The 24,099-nt window shown below is 35.4% G+C and overlaps 3 protein-coding genes across 3 annotated transcripts; all 3 read right to left on the bottom strand.

Annotated features, from left to right (window-relative positions):
- Positions 1–1,294: 1,294 nt before the first annotated feature.
- On the bottom strand, positions 1,295–10,273 carry LOC114720439 (nucleolar protein 14-like). Its single transcript, XM_028906083.1, has 15 exons — positions 10,132–10,273; positions 9,452–9,773; positions 9,083–9,217; positions 8,432–8,582; positions 7,952–8,016; positions 7,738–7,797; positions 7,440–7,652; positions 7,227–7,355; positions 6,212–6,916; positions 4,573–4,765; positions 4,284–4,477; positions 3,666–3,770; positions 2,806–2,945; positions 1,941–2,219; positions 1,295–1,830 (listed from the first exon to the last, which is right to left on the bottom strand). Exons 2-15 carry the CDS (start codon positions 9,662–9,664, stop codon positions 1,728–1,730), a joined length of 2,685 nt encoding a protein of 894 aa, XP_028761916.1. The 5' UTR covers positions 9,665–9,773; positions 10,132–10,273; the 3' UTR covers positions 1,295–1,727.
- Positions 10,274–12,615: 2,342 nt separating this feature from the next.
- LOC114720436 (universal stress protein PHOS32-like) lies at positions 12,616–13,982 on the bottom strand. Its single transcript, XM_028906080.1, has 3 exons — positions 13,581–13,982; positions 13,365–13,465; positions 12,616–12,948 (listed from the first exon to the last, which is right to left on the bottom strand). The coding sequence occupies exons 1-3, from the start codon at positions 13,897–13,899 to the stop codon at positions 12,664–12,666; spliced, it is 705 nt and encodes a 234-aa protein (XP_028761913.1). The 5' UTR covers positions 13,900–13,982; the 3' UTR covers positions 12,616–12,663.
- Positions 13,983–16,445: 2,463 nt separating this feature from the next.
- On the bottom strand, positions 16,446–18,634 carry LOC114720435 (pentatricopeptide repeat-containing protein At1g08070, chloroplastic-like). The gene has a single exon (XM_028906078.1). The coding sequence runs from the start codon at positions 18,435–18,437 to the stop codon at positions 16,821–16,823; it is 1,617 nt and encodes a 538-aa protein (XP_028761911.1). The 5' UTR covers positions 18,438–18,634; the 3' UTR covers positions 16,446–16,820.
- Between the last annotated feature and the right edge of the window lie 5,465 nt (positions 18,635–24,099).

The raw sequence follows: 24,099 nt of genomic DNA on the forward strand, positions 1-24,099 counted from the left end.
TTTTGGAGGATGCGTAACCAAGGCATCATCCTATTCATAGGGGGCCACTTGCATATTAAGTACCAGGGGTGAAGCTAAAATCAGCTTGAAAGCTGGTAAATCAAATCTGCAACCTCATAGATGTAAGGCCATTGGCACCACGTGTACATGTTAATGTCACTTTTTAGAGCTCAAAGGGTTTTCAGTTGGGCAATAGGTGGGCCTCCACTAGGGTTTCAACAGAAGTGGCGTCAGAGCTTATGAATCTTTACAGATACTCGTGGGCCATGTCCTCCGTATATTATATGGAGGCCTAGCAAACAATATTGCTGATGCGCTGGCCAAACTGGGGATCTCGGTTTCTTCCTATTATAATGCCTACCCGAGTACTGAGGCGCCAGGTAGAAAAGGATTGTTTGGGATCTAATCCCACTTAGTTCCTCCTCTTTTCCTGAACTTCTTTTGTAAGGTTAATAGTATATATAAAAACCTTTGTCGGCTTCAATTTCAAACAACGGATAGGAAGCTTCGAGGAGATTAGACGGTTCAACATTGTTGATCTGATAAAAGTGATGGTCAGGGAGGCGGAAAAGATTTTTGTTGCACAAGTTTTACACAAATTAAATCGTGGTAAAACCCTTTAGTAGTCCGCTCGTTTTATGCTTAGATACCTTCCCAAGTCTACTGTTCCATATGATACACATCAATGAGGTTTTATTAATTCATTGGCTTTGTAACTATCTCTCACGATATGTTAAAACTGTGCACTTGTCGATTGGAAAGAAAATTCAGAGGTGAGAATTAAATCTAAAATTTTGAGTAAATAGCTTTAGCTTAATGTATAATTTTTCAATTTCTGGATTTTGTAGTAATCATTCATTGATCGTAGACAATCATATTTTTTAAAACATATCTCGTGTCATTTGTTGACTTTACTATTACCATGAAAACTTTTTATAACTGTAGAATCTTAAATGTTGTGATTCGCTTTAGGTGTTTCCCTTTTCACTTCTCGGTGCATATAAGACCAAAACTCCAAAAGTGAAAAAACTGATTTATATTTACAAGAAAAACGAATTGATGAGGTGAGCATACCCAAAAATATTGAAATTATGTCTTCAATGTTTACTAAAAAAGTTTAATGACTTCTTCATACTGTTTCTTCAACTTACCTTCCGTTAGATTTGGATATTTATGCATATAAATAATTAAGACATGGAATTTGCAAATGACATGCGTCCGACATTCTTCGGTGTAAACGCATTTCAGTTAATATGTATCTTGGGGACATGGTTCTCTGGTTTTCTGCTATGGGTAGAACTAAGAACTGCGAATGGCCATTTCTTCCATTTCAGTTTAAAAGGAAAAATGTTTACATAAAGAACATACACTTGCGCGTCAACTACAAATATATAACTTGCATGCATACAAAATTATATGTTGACCCTCTCCTCTACCGGAATCTCGTAAAGGATGGATTTCTTTAAGCGTAAAAATCAAATATATAAAGTTATCAAAATTGGTTGCAAATTAATATAATATGATTTTACTAATTACCAACTAATATATCAAAATCATAAGCCAGGTTCACCTCCTCCTCTTCCTTCCTTTTCCCAGTTGTCCAGATTTAAAAGCATGCTCTTGTTCTTGAAGGAAAGCCTTTGCTCTTCCATACTTCTCTGCTCTTTCTTCATTTAGTAAAGCCTTCTCTTTGTCCCTCACGTCGTACAAGAAAGTACTGTCCTTTCTTAATTCACTAGCAGCCCTCTTAGACTCACGTTTCCATTCTTTATACAATTTCCTCCTTTGGGCTCGTTCACGATCTGGATCATAGTCTCTACCCTAACAAAGCTGCATGGCATATTTGACATTTAATAATTAATAAACGCTTGATTTGTGCCCCTTTTATAATAAGCTTGTTTAATATCAAAACCTGAGCAATGAACAGATATAGAACTTACTTCTCCTCAAACTTTGGATTCAACAGCTTGATTGGTTCTGGTTTTTTCTTCCGCATTTGAAGTGGTCGCCTTGTAGCATGATGTTCATCCACTTTCGACTTAATCAGCTCATCAACATCTTTAATTGTATCACGTAGTGCATTTGGGATGTTTTTCTCCTTTTCTACTTGACTTAATGACGTCAAAACTGGTAAAAAGATTTCAGGAAATGAACTTAAGCTGTCATAGATATTGACAAAGCCTCGTAGAGTTTCAAGAACTGCAACCAATGCACTCGCCCTGTAATTAAAACAGTTAAGGTTAACAAAGCTATAACCGTTACCGACAAAAGAAAATATTAATATTCAACTTAAAGCAGATAAAAGAGATTAATATTTGCATGATCTAGCATACATGCATTATTTGCGATTATATCTGCAAGGTCAAATCGAAACGATCAAATGTTGACAATGCAACTCGTGCCCAAAGACATTGGATTCTTAAAAGAAAGCATAATTATATATGAAAGTGAAGATTTAGAAAACCTAGAAAATGTCTAATGATGCACAAAATTGTGTAGTAAAGAAAACATGGCGCTTTAAGCACATTTAACCCCTAGACTATAACCTAATTACAATATTAGTATCTAAACTTCAAATTTAAAACTTTGCTCTCCCTAAACTTGCTGAAAAGTGAGACCGTTGTGCACAGACTGAATTTAATGTTTAATAGCACATGTTGAGTAAAAGACAAACATCCCTTCAAATGAATCTAAGTACTCTCGACAGTCAAATGTTTAAGTTCGACAGATGGTTCAGGGGACAAAATGTTGTTTTCAAGTTCAAATACCAATATCGTATGCCATCATCATAATTGGATAGTTTACCTGAAATCATCTGAAGAGAAGAAAGAAGAGTCCTCTGGAGTGTCAATCATCTTTATGAAATTCAGAGGACTAATCTCATTTATCGCCTCTTGCATGCACAAGAGATGCTTGGGAGCTTTCAATTCCACAAGTTGATAAAACTGGAATAAGACAAAATAGTCATTAAATATGCACCCACGAAATTCGATTACCTTCTCGAAACTTACAACACATCTCAAAACCAAATAAACACCTAACTTAGGATGCAGCTAGGTTATAGATGTGGTCAAGATTTTACGTGTCTGTTTCTCAATGGAGCCGGTATGGGACACACTTTATTGGAAAAGTTAATGATTTCCCTCAATTCTTTTAGTGCTATTTTGAATACAAGAATACAATTCATGTGATTCCTTGAATTATAGTTTAATCATTTCTGTGTTTGGACTTGTAATCTTAAGACACATTGCTTGAATCGCATCTCAAAGAATTAAACGACCCTTTTTCCTCACCTCCCTAATTAAAAACGACCCTTCCTAAATGCAGAAATTGGATTGCTAATTTGCAGAAATAAAAAAAAAAAAAAAATAGTAAAGTTAGTTATTTGTAAAAAATTTGTAATGGTTTCTCTAAGATACTCATTTAACCGTTTGCATGGAAAACTAGTCTCATTAATGGAAACCTTCTTTTGATATGCATAATTAACAAGGATAGGTTGGGAAAACTTGTCAATTTGAAATGCAATGTGGATTGAGTCTTACATTTTGGACCAAAACAAACCCCCAACTAGCCTTTGTATTGGACCCGAGGGAGCATATCATTCACACATATTTTCAGCATTAAATTATGCTTCAAATTGTAGTCAATGAAGTATGAAGTCATACCTGTGAATCTTCATCCGAAAAAGATTTTTTTTCAGTAGCCATCACCAGCATAGTTCTAAGAAAAATTATGGCTTCAGGACAGAACTTCCGCGACTGTTTAAATATCTGTAATTCAAATTAAGTACATGAGCAAGTCGCAACCGCAATAATTGCAAAAAAGGTCAAGAAACATCACTTCAGCAACTCAATCATTATGGAAGTATACTGTTAGAAAATAAAAAGAAAAACAAAATGAATAGCAACAGAATTATTTGCATAACTTCTAAAAGTTTAGGGAAATTTAATGTGAAGTGTTAAATATTTGAGGTTATTTGCACGTAATATAAAATATAGGGGGTCACGTATAATTTAGCCAAAAAAAAGTTTAAAGGGTTAGTCTGACAGGAAAAGTTGACAACATTCAGATTATAGCACCTTTTAAGAAAACCAACTCCAGTTCTTATTTAAACTGCCCAGCTAAAATAACTATAATACAATAATCATCAGCATTCAAATTATAAAACACTAAGATCATGATAAAATCAAAAAATTTTACACCAGAATATTTTGCTGATGTCAAATACAAAGAGCACAATATAAAGGCGACAAATGAAACATCTTGCTTGAAGATATACTTACAGAGAGAAGCATGGAGCATAAGAAAGCACCAATGGCAACATCCCGACCAGACAATATTGGGCAGCGCATCAGATATTCACACATCAATAGTATTGCCAGTGTCATAACTGGATGCCGAAAGTCAGTGCATGGAAATATCAAGGACCACAAGCGCAAAAGAAACAACATCTTGGAAGAAGGCCAACTGCTACTTTCTGAAGAACAAGAAGTGTCACAACAAGCATCTAAGGAGTTCACGTTCTTGTTAATTGGCAACACAAAATATGCAACCATTACATCTAATTCTAACCTGGGTTCTTTAAGCTCTGAACCAATTGTTTTCTCGCCCTTTCTATTCTTTGGCGAGCACATATTGTAGCAAAAAATGGAATCTCCATGCTCATTTCTATCAATGGCTTCCCCATCAAATTTAGTAACTCAAAATTCAATGGCTTTTTATTTGCCATAACAGCAAAATACTGCAGCAAATTGCCATAAAATACCTGGAAAGAGAAGCCATGTCATAAATATTGACTATGTAATGAATTTTCTAATAATTGTGAATCAGAACTACATAATAAATTATTCAGAACAGCATGTTATTGCCCAAGTGTGCAAAGTTAGTCACAGTGCAACCTCAGATGGTAGAAGTAGAACAGCCTCAAGAAAATGTATCACAACCATGAGCTATCCCTTTGCATATCCATAAAGGACAATCCCTGTCCTATAATAAATTACTGAATCTTGGTAGGCAAAAATAAATTAACTCCCAAAGATGTGGCGAGATCTGTTACTCTGTTCTAACAATAGACTTAGCCAAAAAGCTTTAATTTGCTCATCTTCCACAAAATGTGGTGCACTGGTTTTGCCTTGGATCACTGAAGAAGTCATAGGCTACCCATAAACCTGTCAATTTTATCTCAACTAGAGATGAATCCATGGTCGTCTTTGTTGAAAGTCACGAATGAAGGCCCATGATACTAGACATTTTAATATTTAATATCTAGAGTTTAATGCTTAATATTTAATATGTCTTATCTTCTAGAGTGATTATATAGATTTAACCTAGAACTATTCGAGCTAGAGGGGCAGGCTTCTAGCCTCAAAAGCTCTATTTATACCTCCGATTCTGAATAAAATCATACAAATCCAGAAACTAGATTCAAAGCTCAGCTGTTTTCATCAGTCTTGTTAAAGTAACCAGGTCTCCGCTAGGGGAACACAATAACATGCTTCAAGACCATAAACGTATAGATATTTAATATAAAAATGATGTAAGCATATGTTCAAGAGCATAACAAGTCTCCGCTGGCCTAGTCTATTAATAAATTAGTTTGAACCACCCTATAGTGGCTTCCTTCAAGAAAGCATACACTGAATCAGTTAGCAGAAACTTTTTAGCCACTACACCACAGACTCTAGATGAAGTCCATTGATACCTTCACATGCAAGTGTCAGCACTAGCACAAGCATGAAACACAATACGATGGATAGTGGAGAGGAGAGGAGAGGGAGAAGAGATCAGAGAGAGGAGGAAGATGCTAAAGCTAAAACTGAATTAGTGCACTGAGATTGCTCAACAAAAAACATAACTAGATTTACAATTAACCCCCTATATAGAGAGCTAGGCCCCTGAATCTATAATGGCTATATTCTATTAACGACTAATAACTCATTTTTTGTTAATTACAATTTACACATCGGTTTAAAATCCATAGGCTGTCATATCAAATTTATAAAGTAATGTTACTCAAGCGATGAAGCATAACCGTTAAAAGAACTAAGACTAACTTTGCAAGTCATTGTGCAAACAACATTAGTGTTCGAAAAAGAACTACAAAGCTGAAATTTTCCAAGAGCTTCCCCTCTAACTGCTAGTAATGAGAGAAAACTAGTAATTTGATACAAGCATACATATAATTATAATGGAAAAGGATATATTTACGTACTTGCATCTTTTTGCGGTTTTCTGCAGCAAGTTTGATTGCATTGCTTGCTCGGATTCGGTTAATAACCATGACAATGTCAGAATTTGAGCAGTTATCAAGCAATGAACATAGTTCTTCAAAGGTCTTAGGAGCTTCAATTATATAAGGAATGTCCGACTTTGCTGATGATTTTTTAGCCCCTAAATCCATCTTGGAATCTGAATAATCCCTATCCTTTTTAACACTCTGTACATTATCTTTTGTCCTTGCCTTTATAAGAAGGGTAGTATCCATTTTCTTCTCAGCCTTGACTCTATCATGCTGCTCTGCTTCTTTCTCTTTCTCTTCATCATCGTCACTATCTTCTTCTCTTTCATCCTCTAAATTTGGCTCAATATCCTCATCATCACTTTGTTCCCAATCCTTCAAAGAAAGATTATTTTCATCTTCATCAGGATCCTCATCAGAACCTTCATCCGCATCTTCAGAGCTTTCAGAATCATCAGAAGCATCACCATCCTCACTAGCAGAATCTGCTGCATTTTCTCTTTCAAGGATCTCATCAATCCAGCCCTTTTTTCTCACAGTTTCTTCATTAACAGAAAAGGAATCACCAAGGTCATCCCCAGAGAGCAACTTTGGTTTGTCTTCTTGTGGATTTTCTGAATTTCGATCATCTTCATCGCTTGAATCCTCAGCAGCAGTCATCCTCTTCTGTCTCTCTTCCTGAAATTATGGTGTTGATACAGGTTAAAGAGATTAAATAGTTGAATCCAGAGAACAAACACGTCCATGGCAGCCCATAAGATATTGCCATAGACTGATGTCACCCTGGAATCATATCAATGCTAAGAATAAACTGCACAATGTTAAAAGTCATCCATTTTTAAAAGGCAAAGACAATTCCTGATACAGTCAATTCAAGTTGAAGAGTCCCTTCAAGAAATAATTTATATAAAAGCCAGCATTGCCAAGCACAGGAATTGATTTATATATTAAAGCCCCACATTGCCAAGCCTAAGGAATTTATAAACACCTCTAATCGCTCCAAGCGTTCTCTTTCCTCTTGAGCAATCTCTTCTGGAGTCTTTGTCCTGTCTGAGGGGCGAGCTCTAATTTCCAAAGCCAATTCTTTGACAAGTTTGTCATAAGCATCAGGTTTTTCCTGCCATGAAGAATAAATAGGATATTAGTATGTTACAACAAGAGGAAGCTCTCAGGGCGTACAAGAATCCTCATGAATAGGTACCTCCATAGGAGTATCTATCTTCTGAGTGCCAGATAAGCTATCTTTGTTGCTAGGTTCAATCGTAATACTCTTATTCACTAGAGCCCCCAAGGAATTCATCTTCCTGGGTTCAGTCAGAGATAATAATGCTTTAGACTGAATTAAAGCAGTAAATTTCTGATCCAAATCTTCCAGCAACTGTTCATTTTCTTCCTTTTCTTTTGCTTTCTGGGCCTGGAACATATTAGAAGAAAAAAAATATGTGAGCCTATATAGATTATAAATAAAGCAAGAGCCATCACTAAAGAAAATTGCATACCTTGAAAAATTTGCTTTTTGAGATAATTTCGTCCATAACCTCCTTCTTGCTTTTATGTTTCTGGAGGTTATAAAAGTATTCATTAGAAACGATGCAGTTGTAAAGGAGGTTATACCTTGAAAATGGCATATTGAATACACATCACCTCTCATATGCATAATGCCTTCATAAGAGAGAAAAATGCAATAAGCTCAAGAAGAAAAGAGGGTCTTACATTTGGCTCACCCTCTTCTCCAGAAATCCTCGTATTATTATTAATATCAACTACAGATGAATTGTCTGCAAAATCAAAATGAAACTCATGCCATCAACATGAAAGCTTAAGACATAAGATTGTAATATACCCCCAAGAATAAAATGTAATATCCAATGGACGTATAGCATCTACCCTGAAAAGAAACAATACTCGTAGTAAAACAATATTAATGCATAATTTAGAGTTAGTTGAATAAATATTTACATGATTATGAAAATGAGATTTTAAAAAAATGAACCCAAATTGTTATGAAATTGTTTTGCGGTCCCACTTTAAATTAAACACTACAATGAGAAGAAAGCAAACCTCATTAGGGGTCACGCCAAAGGTTTTTAGATTTGTCCCCTTTTGTAAAGCGTGTTAAGGGGGCACCAAATATACAGGCGAAAACCACTTTCAATTATTAACACCCATCCAAGATAAACAAATGTTACATACTCTCAGTTTCACCGGTTTCAACAGCATCATCATCATCAGAGACCATTTCATCCTCAAAATCATCTCTTTCCGGTATTTCAAGACCCTCGTCATCATCTTCTTCTCCGTCTGACAAGTTATACTTGCTTTTCTTGTTCAATTTTGAGCGCAACTACATAGTCCAAGATAAAATTGTTAGAGAAGGACTACAACTCAATGAGGATCAGGATTTGAGCAAGCACAAGAGATTCCAGAAGCCTCAGCCAAAGAATATTTTTAGATCAGAAAATAATACTATAAAGTACACTGGGAGCATAAGCAATATGCACAGAGCTACTTGTTAGACAACAAAGATAATTCACTGAGGCAAAACATTTTGGGCAGGGATAAGAAAATTTTGGCCCAAAAGTTTGAAGACGAACGATGAGCTCCTTTTACAATTATAAATTATAAATAAAAGAAACAACAGAAAAATAACATTAGTTTCCATAGGGCTTCGATGTTAGCAAGATCATGTTGGCAACATAAAACATGAAAATTGGATTATACAACATTTATCTGAAATTATCCATGTCCCCAAATCGTTAAGAAAGAGAAAGATACTTCCCAAAATACAATGCCTAAATGATCAAACTCATGGGTTTTGTAACCAACCCAAGGAAAAAGAAACACCTGGAATTCACGCTGTGATCTCAAAACAGCTTTGCCAAACTCATCAAGATCTTCATTTTTCTCTCCAATTCGCTTATCCACAAACACAGACGACTTCCCTCTCTGCTCATACTCCTTCAGCAGCGTTTTATTCCTCTGCCAAGCCAGAAATAAGATAAGTTCACAACCGCAATATAAAACAGGTAAAAAAAAAAAAAAACCATAAGACATGATTTCTCATGCTTATAGATACAGAGTAGCAAACAAAACGTTTATTCAATTCACAAAAAAATGCATTCCGATCAAGGAATCCACAAGCACTCCTCATGAGAATATCTAACAAAACGTTACAATAACAATAAAACAGGAAAGTAGTGAGCAAGCACTAACTTTCTCAATGCCACGAGAACGAGCCATGCCAACCCGACGTTCTTCGCCTTTACGTTTCTTTCCCACTATGTCAAATTTTCTTCGAGACCAAATGGTCTCAAAAGGGTTTTCTTTGGGGGCCTTAACCTTCATGGCTACAACATCTGGAGCAACCTTGTTCTTCTTCTTGCTCTTTTTTGGGGTACCACGTTCCCGATTCGATGATTTCCCCATTGATGAGGGTGTTGGAGAGCACAAGGCTTAGGATTTTTGCGTCTGTTATAATAATGAACTCTCTGTCGCGTAAAACTTTCTCTTTGCTGTGTATGGTGTTTGGCACACCCTATCAAAGGTAGAGAGATGAGTATAATAACAGTTCACCATGAGAAAGAAATATATACTCCAAGACACAAGGAATGTGAGTTGCTAGAAATCATCATAATATAAATAATAGCTCCACTTTCATCCGCAGGCCATATGCAGGATCAAAAGAGTACGCACAAAGCACTATGAGATAAAACTAAAAAAATTTGATTATAAATGAAAGGTAATAAACCTATGTCTAGGCTGTCTTTTAAGCAGGCATGGCCCTACACTTACAACACCTAAATAGAGTAAACCTTTGTCTAGGATATCAATAATTTCATCTTCTTTTTCAAAGTAGTATGTAGCCCCCTCTTCTGTGTCGGACAGCACCTTACCTCTTCAAGCTTCAATGGTAAGGCGCACTAGATGACGACAACAAAAGCAACAGATGTTGAAGATTTGTTCGACGGCAGGACGACAGGACCGGGTGCCGGCAACGCACACTAAACGCAGCAAACGAACAACAATTACCACACACACCCCAGACTCGACGACGACAGAGGCAGAGAGCAAACGAGAAGTGGGAAACATGAGCATATGAGGGCACAGGCAAAACGCGGCCAAGTTTTTGGTTTTTAGAGGGAAACCATTGCAGTTGTTCTGGTCTTCTACTTTTGGTTTTGGGCTTCTTACTTTTTAAGTTTTGTTCCGGTCATTCCACCTAAATGGTTGGCAAAAAACTTCATTTCGGGTCCTGGCTTCACAGTGGGTTCCCTTCCAAAATGGGCTTAAAAACTATCCAAACTGGCCCGGACAATTTGGTCCAGCTCGATTTTCAGAACATTGGGCTTTTTGTGGTGGTAGAACAATTTGTCTATCATATCCTGTAAAAAAAAAAAAAAACCTTTATGCGATCAGGTCTTTACAGTGTCATTGACTCGTTGTATTAAAACTCACCATAAGCCACCAGGAGTTCTTATGAAAAGTATTAGTCTCTCGTAATCTGATGAACTAAGTTTGAAAGGTATGACAAAGATTTTATAAACAACTTTCATGAGGGAAAAAAACTTTAATATCAACTTATTAAAATTGGCTTTTTAGCTTCTCTTATGGTGTCATTTTATTTAGTGAAAATTATTAATAATAGGTCTCAGATAGAAAATTAAATACAGATAAGTTCCTGAATTTCATATAATTCTAATAGGTTTAAAGGATTGAGTGTGTATAAATTTGACTTGTAATGACACAACTCAAATTATAAACATTAAATCTCTTTAGGCTTTTTTTTTGGACTTATTAATATTAAATAACTGTTTCCACGTGAGTCTAGTGAAAAGGTCTAGTCCCTCACAGCGTGACGAACTAAGGTTTGTATTTTCACTGGGAGAGATACTCACATTTAGTTTAGATTTTTTTTTCTTATGGCTACTAAAGTACTGATATTACCAGCTCTAGTTTAGTTTTTTTTTTTAATCAGTGATCTACGGGTAATTTTTTCTTTTATTTATACTCTATCTAAAAATAACAGTTTAATTGTAAAGAGATCGTGTAAAAAATTAGTAGAGAAAAATATGTATATATTGGAAAGATAAAAAAATTTGGGTTTATTTGGTTTAATCTATTTTTATGACCCTCATACAAATGACACAGTGCTATATAATACTATATAATGTTTTTCATAAAATCATTGCGTGGTTGAATCTCCTTTTTTCTTTTTTTTGTGGTTGCTCAATCTAATGTGGCTGGATCTTATACTATAATTGATTATCATATTAGATTCTAACTACTGTTGTACTTCCAAATATAATACATTTATGTCCAATTCTTCACAACGCCAACTTTTAAAACTTTCCAGAAATTTTTAACATGAAATTGGATGGTAAATTTCTTCGGAAGGATCAAACAAAATAGCAATAAAGTAGCTTCCAGTGTTCTTCATCTGCTGGGCCAAATTCAAAACAGAGCCGACAAAGGGGCCCCTTGAAACAGTCCTCCATGAAAATCCTTTGGCATGAAACAAATTCCAATGGTAACTTAAAACACACCGAGTTCTGATCGCTGTCGGCCCGGTACACATGAAGTCTCCCCCCCCCCCTTCTCTTGGAACTAAAACTAAATAAGAAAACCAAATAATTTGGGTAATACTGAACTTGAACTGAAGTCCAACTAAAAATGTGTTTGGATTAGCTTTTTAAAAGTAATTTTAGAAGAAAATTTTGTTTCGATTTACGTAAAAATACTTTTTTCAAGTGCTTATAGGGTTTTCCAAATACTTCCTAAGCTACTGACTATATTAGCTTACGTTGAACAGGATTACCTAAACTATTAGGTTTTATACACAAGTTTATATCTAATGATAAGAATGTCTTACTAGTGGGAGTTTGGGAAACTTAAAAGGTACTTCAGGAAGTTTTTTCATGTAAATCGGAATAAAACTCCTCTCATATACTTTACCTCGTATACTGTGAAAATCTTACTCTAAACACCGTCTTATATGTATTCATTTACATTTTACACACACATACCACTGATGTGGGGATTGAACCCCACGTTTGGTGAGAATGGAGCCTTCTTCTTTGGCTCAACGATCACGTGCCCTGAAGGGGCTTAGGGGCCCTATGAGCCTTCCCTCTTCATCATCCACAGTGGCCTACATAATGACATCTGATCACCTTCCAATTCCATTCATCATCATTATTCTCAAGACACTTTATCATTTACAAACACTGTAGATTACAGACACACCAGTATGGTTTAGAAAGGCTTTATATAAACCTTAATCTCACAGTGAATGTCTTGCCTTCCTTTGACCAAAAGCATAAAAGAAGACAACACCAATGGTAATACCCAAAAAAAGAATATTAAAAAAGAAAAGAACTCTTTGGACAACAAATCTGCAGGATGGTTATTGAGATGATTGATTACTATTAAGCTAAGAGCCAAAAATCCTTGTGACGCTTAGTGGTGATCATATAGCCTCCAGCTTTCTTGCCTTTTCTTCTCACTGCGATTGCCATGCAATGAGCATTCTGTATGCAGTACTCCACCACGCCGCCGGCGACGCGGTGGCCAGCCCACATCATCAGAAGACGCCATGTCGTGGACCTCTTCTTCTGCCCTAAAACCAGAAGTGATACGCCTTCTTTTCTTGCTTCTTCCACTATTTTTGGGCCCTTGTCCTTCCCTTCCACTACTACAATCTCAATTTGTACCTATCAGAACCATATAATTCTCATAACATTCAATCATCACATGAATTGATTAATGTGTGCAAGTAAAGGAACATCCATACTTAAGAAACAGAATTATATTGTACATATCCCTGACACGTGGGCTTCACTCCCTGACTAAAGTAGCATGCTTGTTTCATACAACATCATAAAAAAAGCTTTAATCTTTACCCATATTTCAAAGATGAAAATCACCATGCTTGAATGGGTCTTATTTGCTCTGAATAGAAAAAATTTGAGCCTTGGGAGAGACAAGGCAGTATTCTAACAATCTGGGAGCTCCACCTTTTGCAGGTGGCAGTGAAACAATTAGATAAAGTGAAAACAAGTTGAAACTTTTATGCTTTTAGAATGTTGAAAAACAAGGGGGCTGTGTGGAATAAGAGGAGTAAACTCACTTCAGGTCTCTTGACGTGGCACATATTCTTGAAGGAAGAGACAAGTTCATAAGCTCTTGGATTTGGAGTAGTAATCTCCTTGCTGGACTCTTCATCTGAGGCTGCCATTGCCATAAACACATGAACCACACATGGGGTCATTCTCAATCTTTAATCAAATAAATGAGGTCAAAGGGAAGAAGAAGGCAAGATACTACAATCTGTTTTGGGTCACACCTTGTTTAGAAGGCTTAGTCACATGAAGAAGTATTATCATGTCCTGGCTCTGAACTGTGTGAGTGAGTGCCCAGTGCACAGCTCCCTTGGCTGCAAAACTAGAATCAACCACAATCATGATTTTCCTACCAGCAACAACCCCATTTTTCACCTCATCGCCGGATTTCTTCTCACAATCTTCACTGGAATTCTCGTTTTGAAGGTCAGTTTTGACGGCACTGGAATCAAGCTTGGGTTGTACAGGCGGGGAACGGACACGAGCATGAGGCCGGATTCTGTTGAGGCAGAAGCCTGGCAACTTTGTTCCTCTCTTGCCCATTTCTTCAATCACCTTGTGAGCAACAAGGCACCAATGCTTATAATAATGAGAAGGAACATAGAGAAAGAGGAATCAACTAACAATAAGGACCCCGATGAGGCGGGGGGCAAATTTCTACAATATTTTGGCCTCGAACATGGTACAATTTGTGCTCTGCTTTCTCTTTTCTTTTTACTTTTTCTACTAATCATTTTTGGTCCTTTTGTTTCTTTTTTATTTGTTTTTCCTCCTTGTGGGGGTTACCATGTCCCTGATGATCGTGCCTCTCATCAAACAGTAGGCCCATTCCTCCTCTTAGACCAGCTCTTTGCTTCACCTGTCACCATTTTCTCGTCACAGTTCTATGGAATTCTTCATGCCCAGTTCAAAACTAAATATTCTCACCCATAAATTTTTTTCCCCCTGAAATGGTAGTCTTATTCGCTTGTTCATCCAAAATTTTATTGTTAAAACTCTTCTAAGAAAAATCTAATCCAAATCAATAAAGATATTATCTTACTAGTTTTTATATTATTTTCACAAGAGTAAGATAAAGTAGATTTAGCAGAGAATACTAATCAAAGAATATCATCAAAAAAATTCTTTAGGTATCGCCTTTATTAGCACTGTGACCATTTTAGACGCAAATGAATAAGCAATCAATGACATTATTAAAGTGATATTCTTCTCTCAATCTGACACCTCATTAGAGGCTTCTTCAGTGATTGACTGCAAAGTTCCCCCATTTCATATCATTACAGAATGTTTCCTTTTCTCTTCTGCTTTTTTGCTTTCATTTGTTTTTATCTCTAAAGCAGGGAATGGAGCATAGGTTAACAATGATAAACCATGTGAATTAAAAAAAAAAAAATTGCTTTGCAGTTTCAATACCATCAACAGAAGAAATTAAGAAGACCTCATTTGCAGCTTTTAACTCTTCTTGCAGTAGCAGTATCCTTCACTCCAGGCTTAGCAATTCTGTAGCAGCTGAAAAACGTTAACATGATGGCTTGCCATTTCTCTTTTGCAATAATCTTTCTGTTTACGCCAAAGGCTCATCATATTGGTTATGTTCATTCAATTGCTAACTCAACTAATACAATGATGTTCCCCATAAACAAAAAGGGCTCAAGAATGATTAAATATGCAAAGCTGAAATAATATCCTAGACTTTTTCTTCTTTAGATATAACAGAACTTCAAAAGCTACTGTAGCTTCCAAGAGACTGCATCATCCATCTTCAACTTTAGCTTCCCTTGACGAAGTATCTTTGTGGTCTCACATATTTTCTGGGTCTTTCGGCTGGATGACGTGTTCTGAGAATGACATTTTAGTTTTCTTAGGGTCGTTAGAATGGGGAACTTTGGACCTGGGGACCTGTGATCTGCAAAAGACAGTCATATTTCAGATTACTTATAAATACTTGAGAGTTTGATGTTTCTTAGGATATATATCTATATCAGTGTTCAATTACTTCTTGCTTCTTACGTCCTAATATGTATTAATCAGCTAATCCCGCAAGTCATATGTCGTTTACGTGGCATTGCTCTGGGTTTTGGCTGGATCTTTGTGGTCCTCCTAAGACTATGACTGGTCATTTTCTAGAGTTGAGTTTTGGAATCCTAGGCTAAGATGTTTGATGATGAAGCGTCATAAGTAAAATGATGAGTGAATTAAACGAGATTCACCTGTGGCATGGAGTCATCAGGGGATTAAACAGATCCATTTTTAATGCAAAAATGTGATAAAGTTTGGTGATAAATGCTGGGCCGGTTCCCTTAAAACACCAAAATAAATAGCCGAGGAAAAGGAAGAACATGAAAGCAACTAGCTAACTTCCTGTTTGACTCTTTTTAAGGTGGAAAGATCCAAATGACTTGAATGAAGGCAAAAGGAGATTCTCCCTTCCTGAACGAGATGACCCACTTTGAATAGAATGATTGTGCTGTTAGGTAATTAAGAAGAAAAAGAAATCTGCTGAGACTTCAACTAGTTTCTAATTATCACTATCGTTAAGATGTCAAATCCACCCTTTTCCCCACAAATTTTCCCTTGATAATCGACCAGCAAGCCAAAGTGAAAAGTAATTATTTATATTATTATGTACAGATTTCTACAGTTGTTTTCTCGAACATCTGAAGTAGGAAAAGGCCAAAATTGGAAAAGAACAAGTGAGATTTTTATTTTAGTAGTTTAGCTGGATTCTGAACTCCCACTTGATAATGCAAATCCACAACTGGATCCAAGGTTCTTCCCCCGTCTCTGTTTTATGGGCTTGCTGATATTGTGTTTGACATTTTTTGCCATTCTCATAAAAGACGAGTTGCTCTCTCATCAATACCTTCGTATAAGTTTTTTCTTATTTTTGGGTAAAACTGTTCATTGTGAAAATAAATTCCGGTTACAGTACACTATGCCTATGAAATAATCTAAAGCCTATAGTACGAGGCTCGCGTTCAGTTATTTTCTCTATGTCATAAAACTAAGTAATGAACCAAAGCATTAATAAATAGTTTCATATTTAATATAAACTCATCGAAATTCTCTGATGAATTTAGCACTAGCAGGTTATCTATTAGTAGCCGAGAATAAATCTAAACCATAGTCACCCAGTTCCGAAACAATAGCCAGAGAACTTTAAAATAGAGAGTAAGCCCTATGAGAAAAACTCAAATAAATCATAGAATAATATAAATTTAAGGTTTAAATAAATCCTAACTAGGATAAGCAGTGGGATCATGCTGCCGGATTTCCAAAATATTAGTCACTGGAAGTTACAAAGGCGCAGGGAACAATCATTTCAAAATCCTGGTACAGTGCAGAGGTGGTAAGGAAGAATCGATTTAGGCCCGAGAATTAAATTATGGGTGATTCCAGTGCCGAGCTAGACATCTTCTTTAACAATGTATCCGTGCTCACTCATGTGATACCCCTTCCATCATTCAAGTTCCTCGCCCAATTTCTGCTACGTTTGGAACATATCCATATGATCTTAACAGTATAGTCAACCCCCTCAATGTCCTGTATACATCCTCTGTCTCAGGATGTCTCTCATCTAAGGAATAAAATTCAACCACATTATCATTGACCTCAATCACACTACATCCTGGCAATTTCCTGAACCCAGTATCTCTTATTGCAACCTTCAATCGAGCAACATCTTGCCATCTTCCAAGATCCTTATATATGTTGGAAAGCACAACAAAGTTTGCAGGGTTGTTTGGCTCGAGTTCAATGAGCCGCTTAAGAGCCAATTCGGCTAACTCAACGTTCTTGTATATTCTACATGACCCCAGTAGGGCAGCCCATATAATTGAGTCTGGTTTCATGGGCATCTTTCTCACAAAATCCATAGCCTGGTTCAAAAGACCAGCTCTTCCTAGTAAATCAACCACACATCCATAATGCTCAATTTGAGGGACAATTGAATAACAATCCGCCATTGATTGGAAGTGTGAAAAACCATCTTTGACTAAGCCCATATGTGCACAGGCAGCCAAAATTCCAACAAAAGTAACTCCATCTGGTTTTTCTCCTGCGTTCTTCATCTGATCAAACAAACTCAATGCATCAGCAGCATGCCCGTGTACGGCCAGGCCATTGATGATGGTGTTCCATGTAATTATATCTTTTCTATCCAGAGTGTTGAACACAACAATTGCATTTTCTATATTTCCACATTTCGCATACATGTCAATCAAAGCATTTCCAACAAACAGGTTTCTTGTAAGACCAATACTATCTGCATATACATGCACCCACTTACCCATATCAAGGGCTCCTAATCTTGAACATGCAGACAACACTGTGACAAGTGTTGCATCATTAGGAAGCACATTAGCTTCAATAAGCATCTGTTTAAAAGACTCCAATACTTCAGATAAACGTCCATTGCGAGCGTAACCCCCAATAAATCCATTCCAAGAAAACACATTTCTTTGAGGCATCTCTTTGAACAACTTCTCACAGGATTCAACATCCCCATTAGTCGCATATCCGCACAGCATTGTGTTCCATGACATAATATCCCGACTGGGCATCTTATCAAAAAGTTGTCTTGCTGCCGCCATATCCCCCACTTCTATATAACCCGAAATCATAGTGTTCCACAAGATGATATCACGCTCAGGTGCTAAGTCAAAAAGGCGTCGCGCAGAAACCATGTCATGAGAAGAAATGTACGCATTGATCATAGAGGTCCATGCAACTACATTCCTATCAAGCATCTCACCAAATACTTTATGAGCAGCTCCAAGATACCCCCTAGCTGAATACATATCAATCAATGTGGTTGCCACAAATGGATTTGATTTATAACCTCCTTTCATTACAGAACAATGAACTTCTTCTCCTTCCGTTGTCGCATTTACCTTACCACAAGACCTGAGGACAATGGGAAAGGTGAAGCAATTTGGCAGTGCGCCAGCTCTGTTCATTTGAATGAACAGCACAATGACATCCCAGTAAGACTCATTTTGCGAATACCCTCTAAACATGGCATTCCATAGAGCGGTGTTCCGATCAGGAATTTGATCGAACACCTTTCGGGCATAGGCCATATTCTTGAGTGTTGCACAGGCCGTGATGAACTTTGGGGCAACGTATTCATTATACTCAAATCCATGGGCAGTAATCTGAGCTTGAATCTGGAGAAGTTGTTTATGGGTTCTACATGACTGTAAGAAAGAAATGAATTTTTCTTCGATGATTCTCTGCGGTGGCTTCGGAGCTAGATTTAACAGAATGTTCGCTATTTTCTAGAAGAATGCAACAGGCAGCTTCTCATAGAGGAAAGGATTATGAATCACACAGATATAAAAGATCAAAATCAGCAATTAAGCCAAGCAGCTTCGTGATGTATGTGTGCTGCAAGAGATGAACCCAAAATCGAAGGGCGAAGGGCGGGTCCACGCATGGCAATTCCAGAATTAAATTTAATTTATATGTAAATAAAATATAATTATCAACAGTAAATTTTCATTTTATCTTAGGATCCGTTTGAAGGAAATGGAGGAGACGAGAGAGGAAGGAAAATTTTAGGGAAAATTGCAAATAAAGACCTCCCAATATATAAAATGGCAATCAGGGACCCTGAATTTGAAAAATTGCTGCAGAGGACCTGGTTCCAATTTGCAATTATGAAATGTTGATTAAAAGACAAAAATACCCACTGGCTTCACATATCCTCCTCTGCTTCGTTCTCACAAATCCATATCCTTCTCTCCTCTCTCCCGCTTCGTCCTTCTCTTTCAACTAAGTATTTAAGGCAATACATTGAATAGATTTCATTTGTGTTTGTGCTGAGTTATGGGTGGGTAGGATTTTTTTTTTTTAGCTCTTTCAACCAAGCAAGTGAAGCACCCGCTTGGGTCCCAACGTCTTTTATCTCTGAAGTTAGAAAGGGATGAACAAATAATCAATCAGCCCAACGAGAAGCACAAAAGTTGAAATCCAAGCCTTTCAAGTATAAGCTAACAACTCTTAACATCCTTGTTGCAGGGTTTGAAGAGGATGCATTTTGAGAAACAGGTGAATGAAGCCTAGCCTACCAATAACATGCCCTCATTCAGACGATTATATGTTATCAAATGATAATTATATGTTCCTTTATCCATGAATGCAGTTATCAGATGATTGCTTGGACCTAATATTGTCAAGAAATGTTCAAAATTAGCTTTGATGTCATCGATGTTAGATGGTTATCTGGACTTGTTATTTCCTATTAGAGACTTATAATTTCCTATTTTAAACCTATAATTTTCTATTTTAGACTTATAATTCTCTATTTTGGACTTGTTATTTTTTGTTGTGACTTGTAATTTCCTATATCAGAGTTGTGATTTTTCATTTCAGGCTTATTATTTTTTATTATAGACTTGTTATTTCCTATTGCAGACTTGTTATTTCTTATTGTGGATTTGTAATTCCATATTGCAGACTTGTAATTCCTATTATAAACTTGTTATTTCTTATTGCAGAGTTGTAATTTTTTTTATTACAAACTTGTCATTTCCTATTGCAAACTTTTAATAACAAGTGTTGATGTAATGCCAATGAGATGCCAATGACAAGTTTATTAAGATGAATAACAAGTTTAGTAACACAAGTGACAAGTTCTGATAAGCATTTAATAGGAATTTAAGTTTGTGCATTAAAATGACAATTTTCACATTCTTGGATGAATGACAACTTCAGTAAAGCTAATGACAACTTTAATAAGTCGAATGACAACTTCTGATAATCTAGTCATACAAATTTGAGCTTAAACTATTAAGATGACAGAATTTTCATATTTCTTTACGAAATGACAAGTTCAGTTAGTCAAATGACAACTTCTGACAAGGTTTTCATACAAATTTGAGATTCTCTATTAGAATGATTGAGTTTTCACATTTATTTATGAAATGACAAGTTAAGTAAGACCAATGACAACTTCTGATAAGCTACTCATACAGATTTGAGATTTTCTGTTAAAATAGCTGAATTTCCACATTTATTTATAAAATGACAAGTTCAGTTAGGCCAATGACAAGTTAAGTAAGACTAATGACAAGTTCTTATAAGGTTTTGACATAATTTTAAATTTCTCTGTTAAAATCAGAATTTGCAGATTTCCTTGATAGTAAGCACTTCTGAGATAGGATTCATGACAAGTTCAATTACGTAAATGACAAGTTAAGTAAGACTAATAACAAGTTTCGATAAGGTTTTCATATAATTTTAATTTCTCTGTTGAAATGAGTAAATAAGAAAAAAAGAAGAGATCCTGTAATGTGAGGGGGAGAAAGAAGCAAAACTAAAATCAAGGAAACAAAACCAAGGGAAAGAAAAACACCATCTTAGGTGCCCAAGCTCCTCCGCTTTGATTCTTTCCCCATGGTTGCTAAAAAAATATTGCTCATCATCGTTTTCATGGTCGCAGATCTAGGATGCCCCAACCTCATATCATTCTTCCCAACCTAGCAGCATCCATCGAAGGGCGGGCCCAATCTTGCAATCAAAACCCCATTCGAGCTTCTGTGATTGAGCAACACTGTGAAGGGGTCAGTCCAATTCTCCCAACCAAACCGCACATGTGCTTTCCCTTCTCTTTGTTCCATGTCAATATTTCGTGCAATGGGAGAAGGCCTGCGTCCAAGCTCTTCAACACGCGCGTGAAATTGATAGTTCCACCCACCCCTTGAATTCATCTTCGCTTTGCTTGTCACAGTGGAACTTAGAGTGGAAAAGTAGTTGGATGCAATGACAGAGCAATGGGGATCTATACTTTGTCATCGATCCAATTTTTACCAGAATTTCTCATCCATAAATCCCCATAACTCTAGCCCCCATTGAGCATTACCCTTCCATTAATCTTCCCAGTTAAAAAATCTCTCTCCTTAATCGATAAAATCGCTCCACCATGCTCCCTAAACTAAATCCCCACTAACTCACACACCCCATGTAGAGCCTTGAGGTCACTGGAAGAGAGAAAGAAATGAGGTGATGGAAGAAAGAGAAGGAGAGGGAAGAGATAACTCCTGGATTGGACCGCAGTGGGAAAGAGAAGAAGATAAGATGATGGAAGAAAGAGAAGAAGGGCAATTTAGTCTTTTTCCTTACATTTCATAATTCATATTTGAGACCGGTCTCTCACAGCAATTTTGTAAATTGAAGTACCCAAATTGCTATTTTATATTTTCAAAGGTCTTTATTTGCAATTTTTCCAAAATTTTAATAAAAAATTGAAGAAGTAGAGTTAAAATTTTTTGATTAATAATAAAGCGAGCTCATTAAAATTTTTCCTCTCTTTTGTTTTTATCTATTTTTCTCATACTAAATAGACTCTTAGTTAGGAAAAGTAGCTGAGAGCCAACCCAATATACAAAAACTAGATTTGGAGCTCGTCCTAAATAAATTATTAAAAATAATAAATTAAGTTGATCTATTAACAAATAATTCTAAATTAATTTTAAATAATATTAATTTATTATTTATTTTTAAATTAAAGATTGAATTCTTAAAGTTTTCATGATAATAATAATGAAATTATTATATCCTCTCTGTCAGTCAGGTTTATGTTTAACCTCGGTGTAATGCCATCCCAATCTTATCATTTAGGGGCCAACATGGTACGTAATGTAATTATACATTTGTAAATATTTTTTAGATTTTGAATATTAGCCAATTAACAACATAATAAAATTTAGCTTATCACTAAATTTATTCAAAATTTCGAAATTTATAAATTTCTAAATTTTATAGATCAAATAATTGAGGAGAATATTTAGGTTTAAAAAATATTTAAATTAATTTGTAGAAAGAGAACAATTTAAATTTTTAATGAAATTCATTTAAGAAGTTTGATCATATTTATCATAATTTGTTAGCATGACAAATTATAACGCATTTGAGATGCATGTAGTTATATTTAATTTGATTAATAATTAATTTTTATTTTGATAATTTGTTATGTTATTTCAATTTTATATTACAATTATGTTTTGTTACTATTTTTTTTCACTCTGTTCTCCAACAGATCAAAATATCCAAATCTTTCAATTAAACAACTCATTCATCGTGGAATGACGGAATCAATCAATCAATCAATCTCTCTCTCTCTCTCTCACCCTATATATATGTATATATATTATATACATACACTCCAACAAAATATAGATCGATATTAATATATATATATATATATATATATATATATATATATCCTGCAACAACAAAGTGCTGCGAGGAAAACGAAAGATCTTCATATCTGCTTACAGATTAATGGGAGCCTTTTGTTCTTGTTTCTGCGCACATGACTCGGGAGTTGCCTCGTCTTCTTCCTTCCCAGATTCAAATCTCCATCATCAACATCCCAACACCACACCCCTTTCGTTCTTCCATAGGGTACCTACTTCACACACACACACACACACACACACATCACTGTTTCTCTGTGCTTTCATTATCCTTCCTTAACCATTCTTTGTTTGTTGGAATTCTCTTAATTTATATGTACCTCGTTTATTCCTGTACAGATTATCTTGTTTGTACAGGTTAAAAATTTTCAGAGATCACTATGTTTAATTGATCCATACAGTTTGATATATACAATATTATTAGATGATTGCTTTCATTACTTTCGTACAGAAACCTAAATTCAATTCAAATTCTGATATGGATGGTAACCTAATGGCACCAAACGTCTCTCTTAAATCTTCGTCAAAGTTTAAACCCTCGCTGGAGGGTATAATGACCGCTTGGGTTTAGGGGAATCAAAAATCTGCTATGCATGGATTGTGTGCTAAGAATGATTGATCATTAATGTAGGGTTTTGATCAAACTTTTGAATCCAAATTTTAATTACGGTCAAAACCTATTATATTGTTTATAATTATCATATATTTTGATAAATTAAACAACAATCAATTCAATGCAGCTAATCAATATATAATCAGATTCATTATGCTTCGCTTATATTGATGGTTTGAGAAGGGAAATTTTAGAAATTATATATAAATTTCTTTCTTATAAATTTTAGAGTATATTAATTATACTCTAGTTGTTACGTTTCTTATTAATTAATTTCTATTTGCTATCTGCAGTGTAGTTTAGTAATATGCCCGTTGAGAGTATGGATTATCGCCGATGAAGTAGCGCCAGCTCAACCGCCAGAAGCTGCTCAAATAGCTCAAGGTATATAATATAACTAAAACACATTATTTCATTAATATAATTGGATAATCAGTTTAATTATTTGTTATAATTAATATTTATACACAATGTATTATTTGGGAGTTTTAAAAATAATATATATGTAGATTTGGTTTGGTTTGTTTTGCTAAAGTATGTTTCTAGTCCTTGAACTTTATATAAAGTTTCAATTTAACTCCTTAATTTTAAAAATTATATTTTTAATCCTTTAACCCTTAAACTGTTAATAAAAAATAATGATATTAAGATCTTGGGTATTAATAAAACATTTTTAAATGTTTACATATTAAGTTTGATTTTCAAAATAACTATGATTGGCACAAAAATTATCATTTAAAACTAATAATTTTAAAGTTAAAGGACTAAAAATTATATTTTTTAAATTTAATGGATCAAATTTAGATTTTATAGGACTAAGTGTATATGATGAATATATGTTTTTCTTTTCTTTTTTCTTTTTTTAAAAAGAAGAAGGTAGAAACAATATATGTAGATCAGTTGCATAAATCTAGGCAAACTAGGAGGGAT

Source organism: Neltuma alba, unplaced genomic scaffold, assembly GCF_004799145.2.
Source record: "Neltuma alba isolate B1F8T4 unplaced genomic scaffold, ASM479914v2 tig00011985_pilon, whole genome shotgun sequence".
NCBI classification, from domain to species: Eukaryota; Viridiplantae; Streptophyta; class Magnoliopsida; order Fabales; family Fabaceae; genus Neltuma; species Neltuma alba.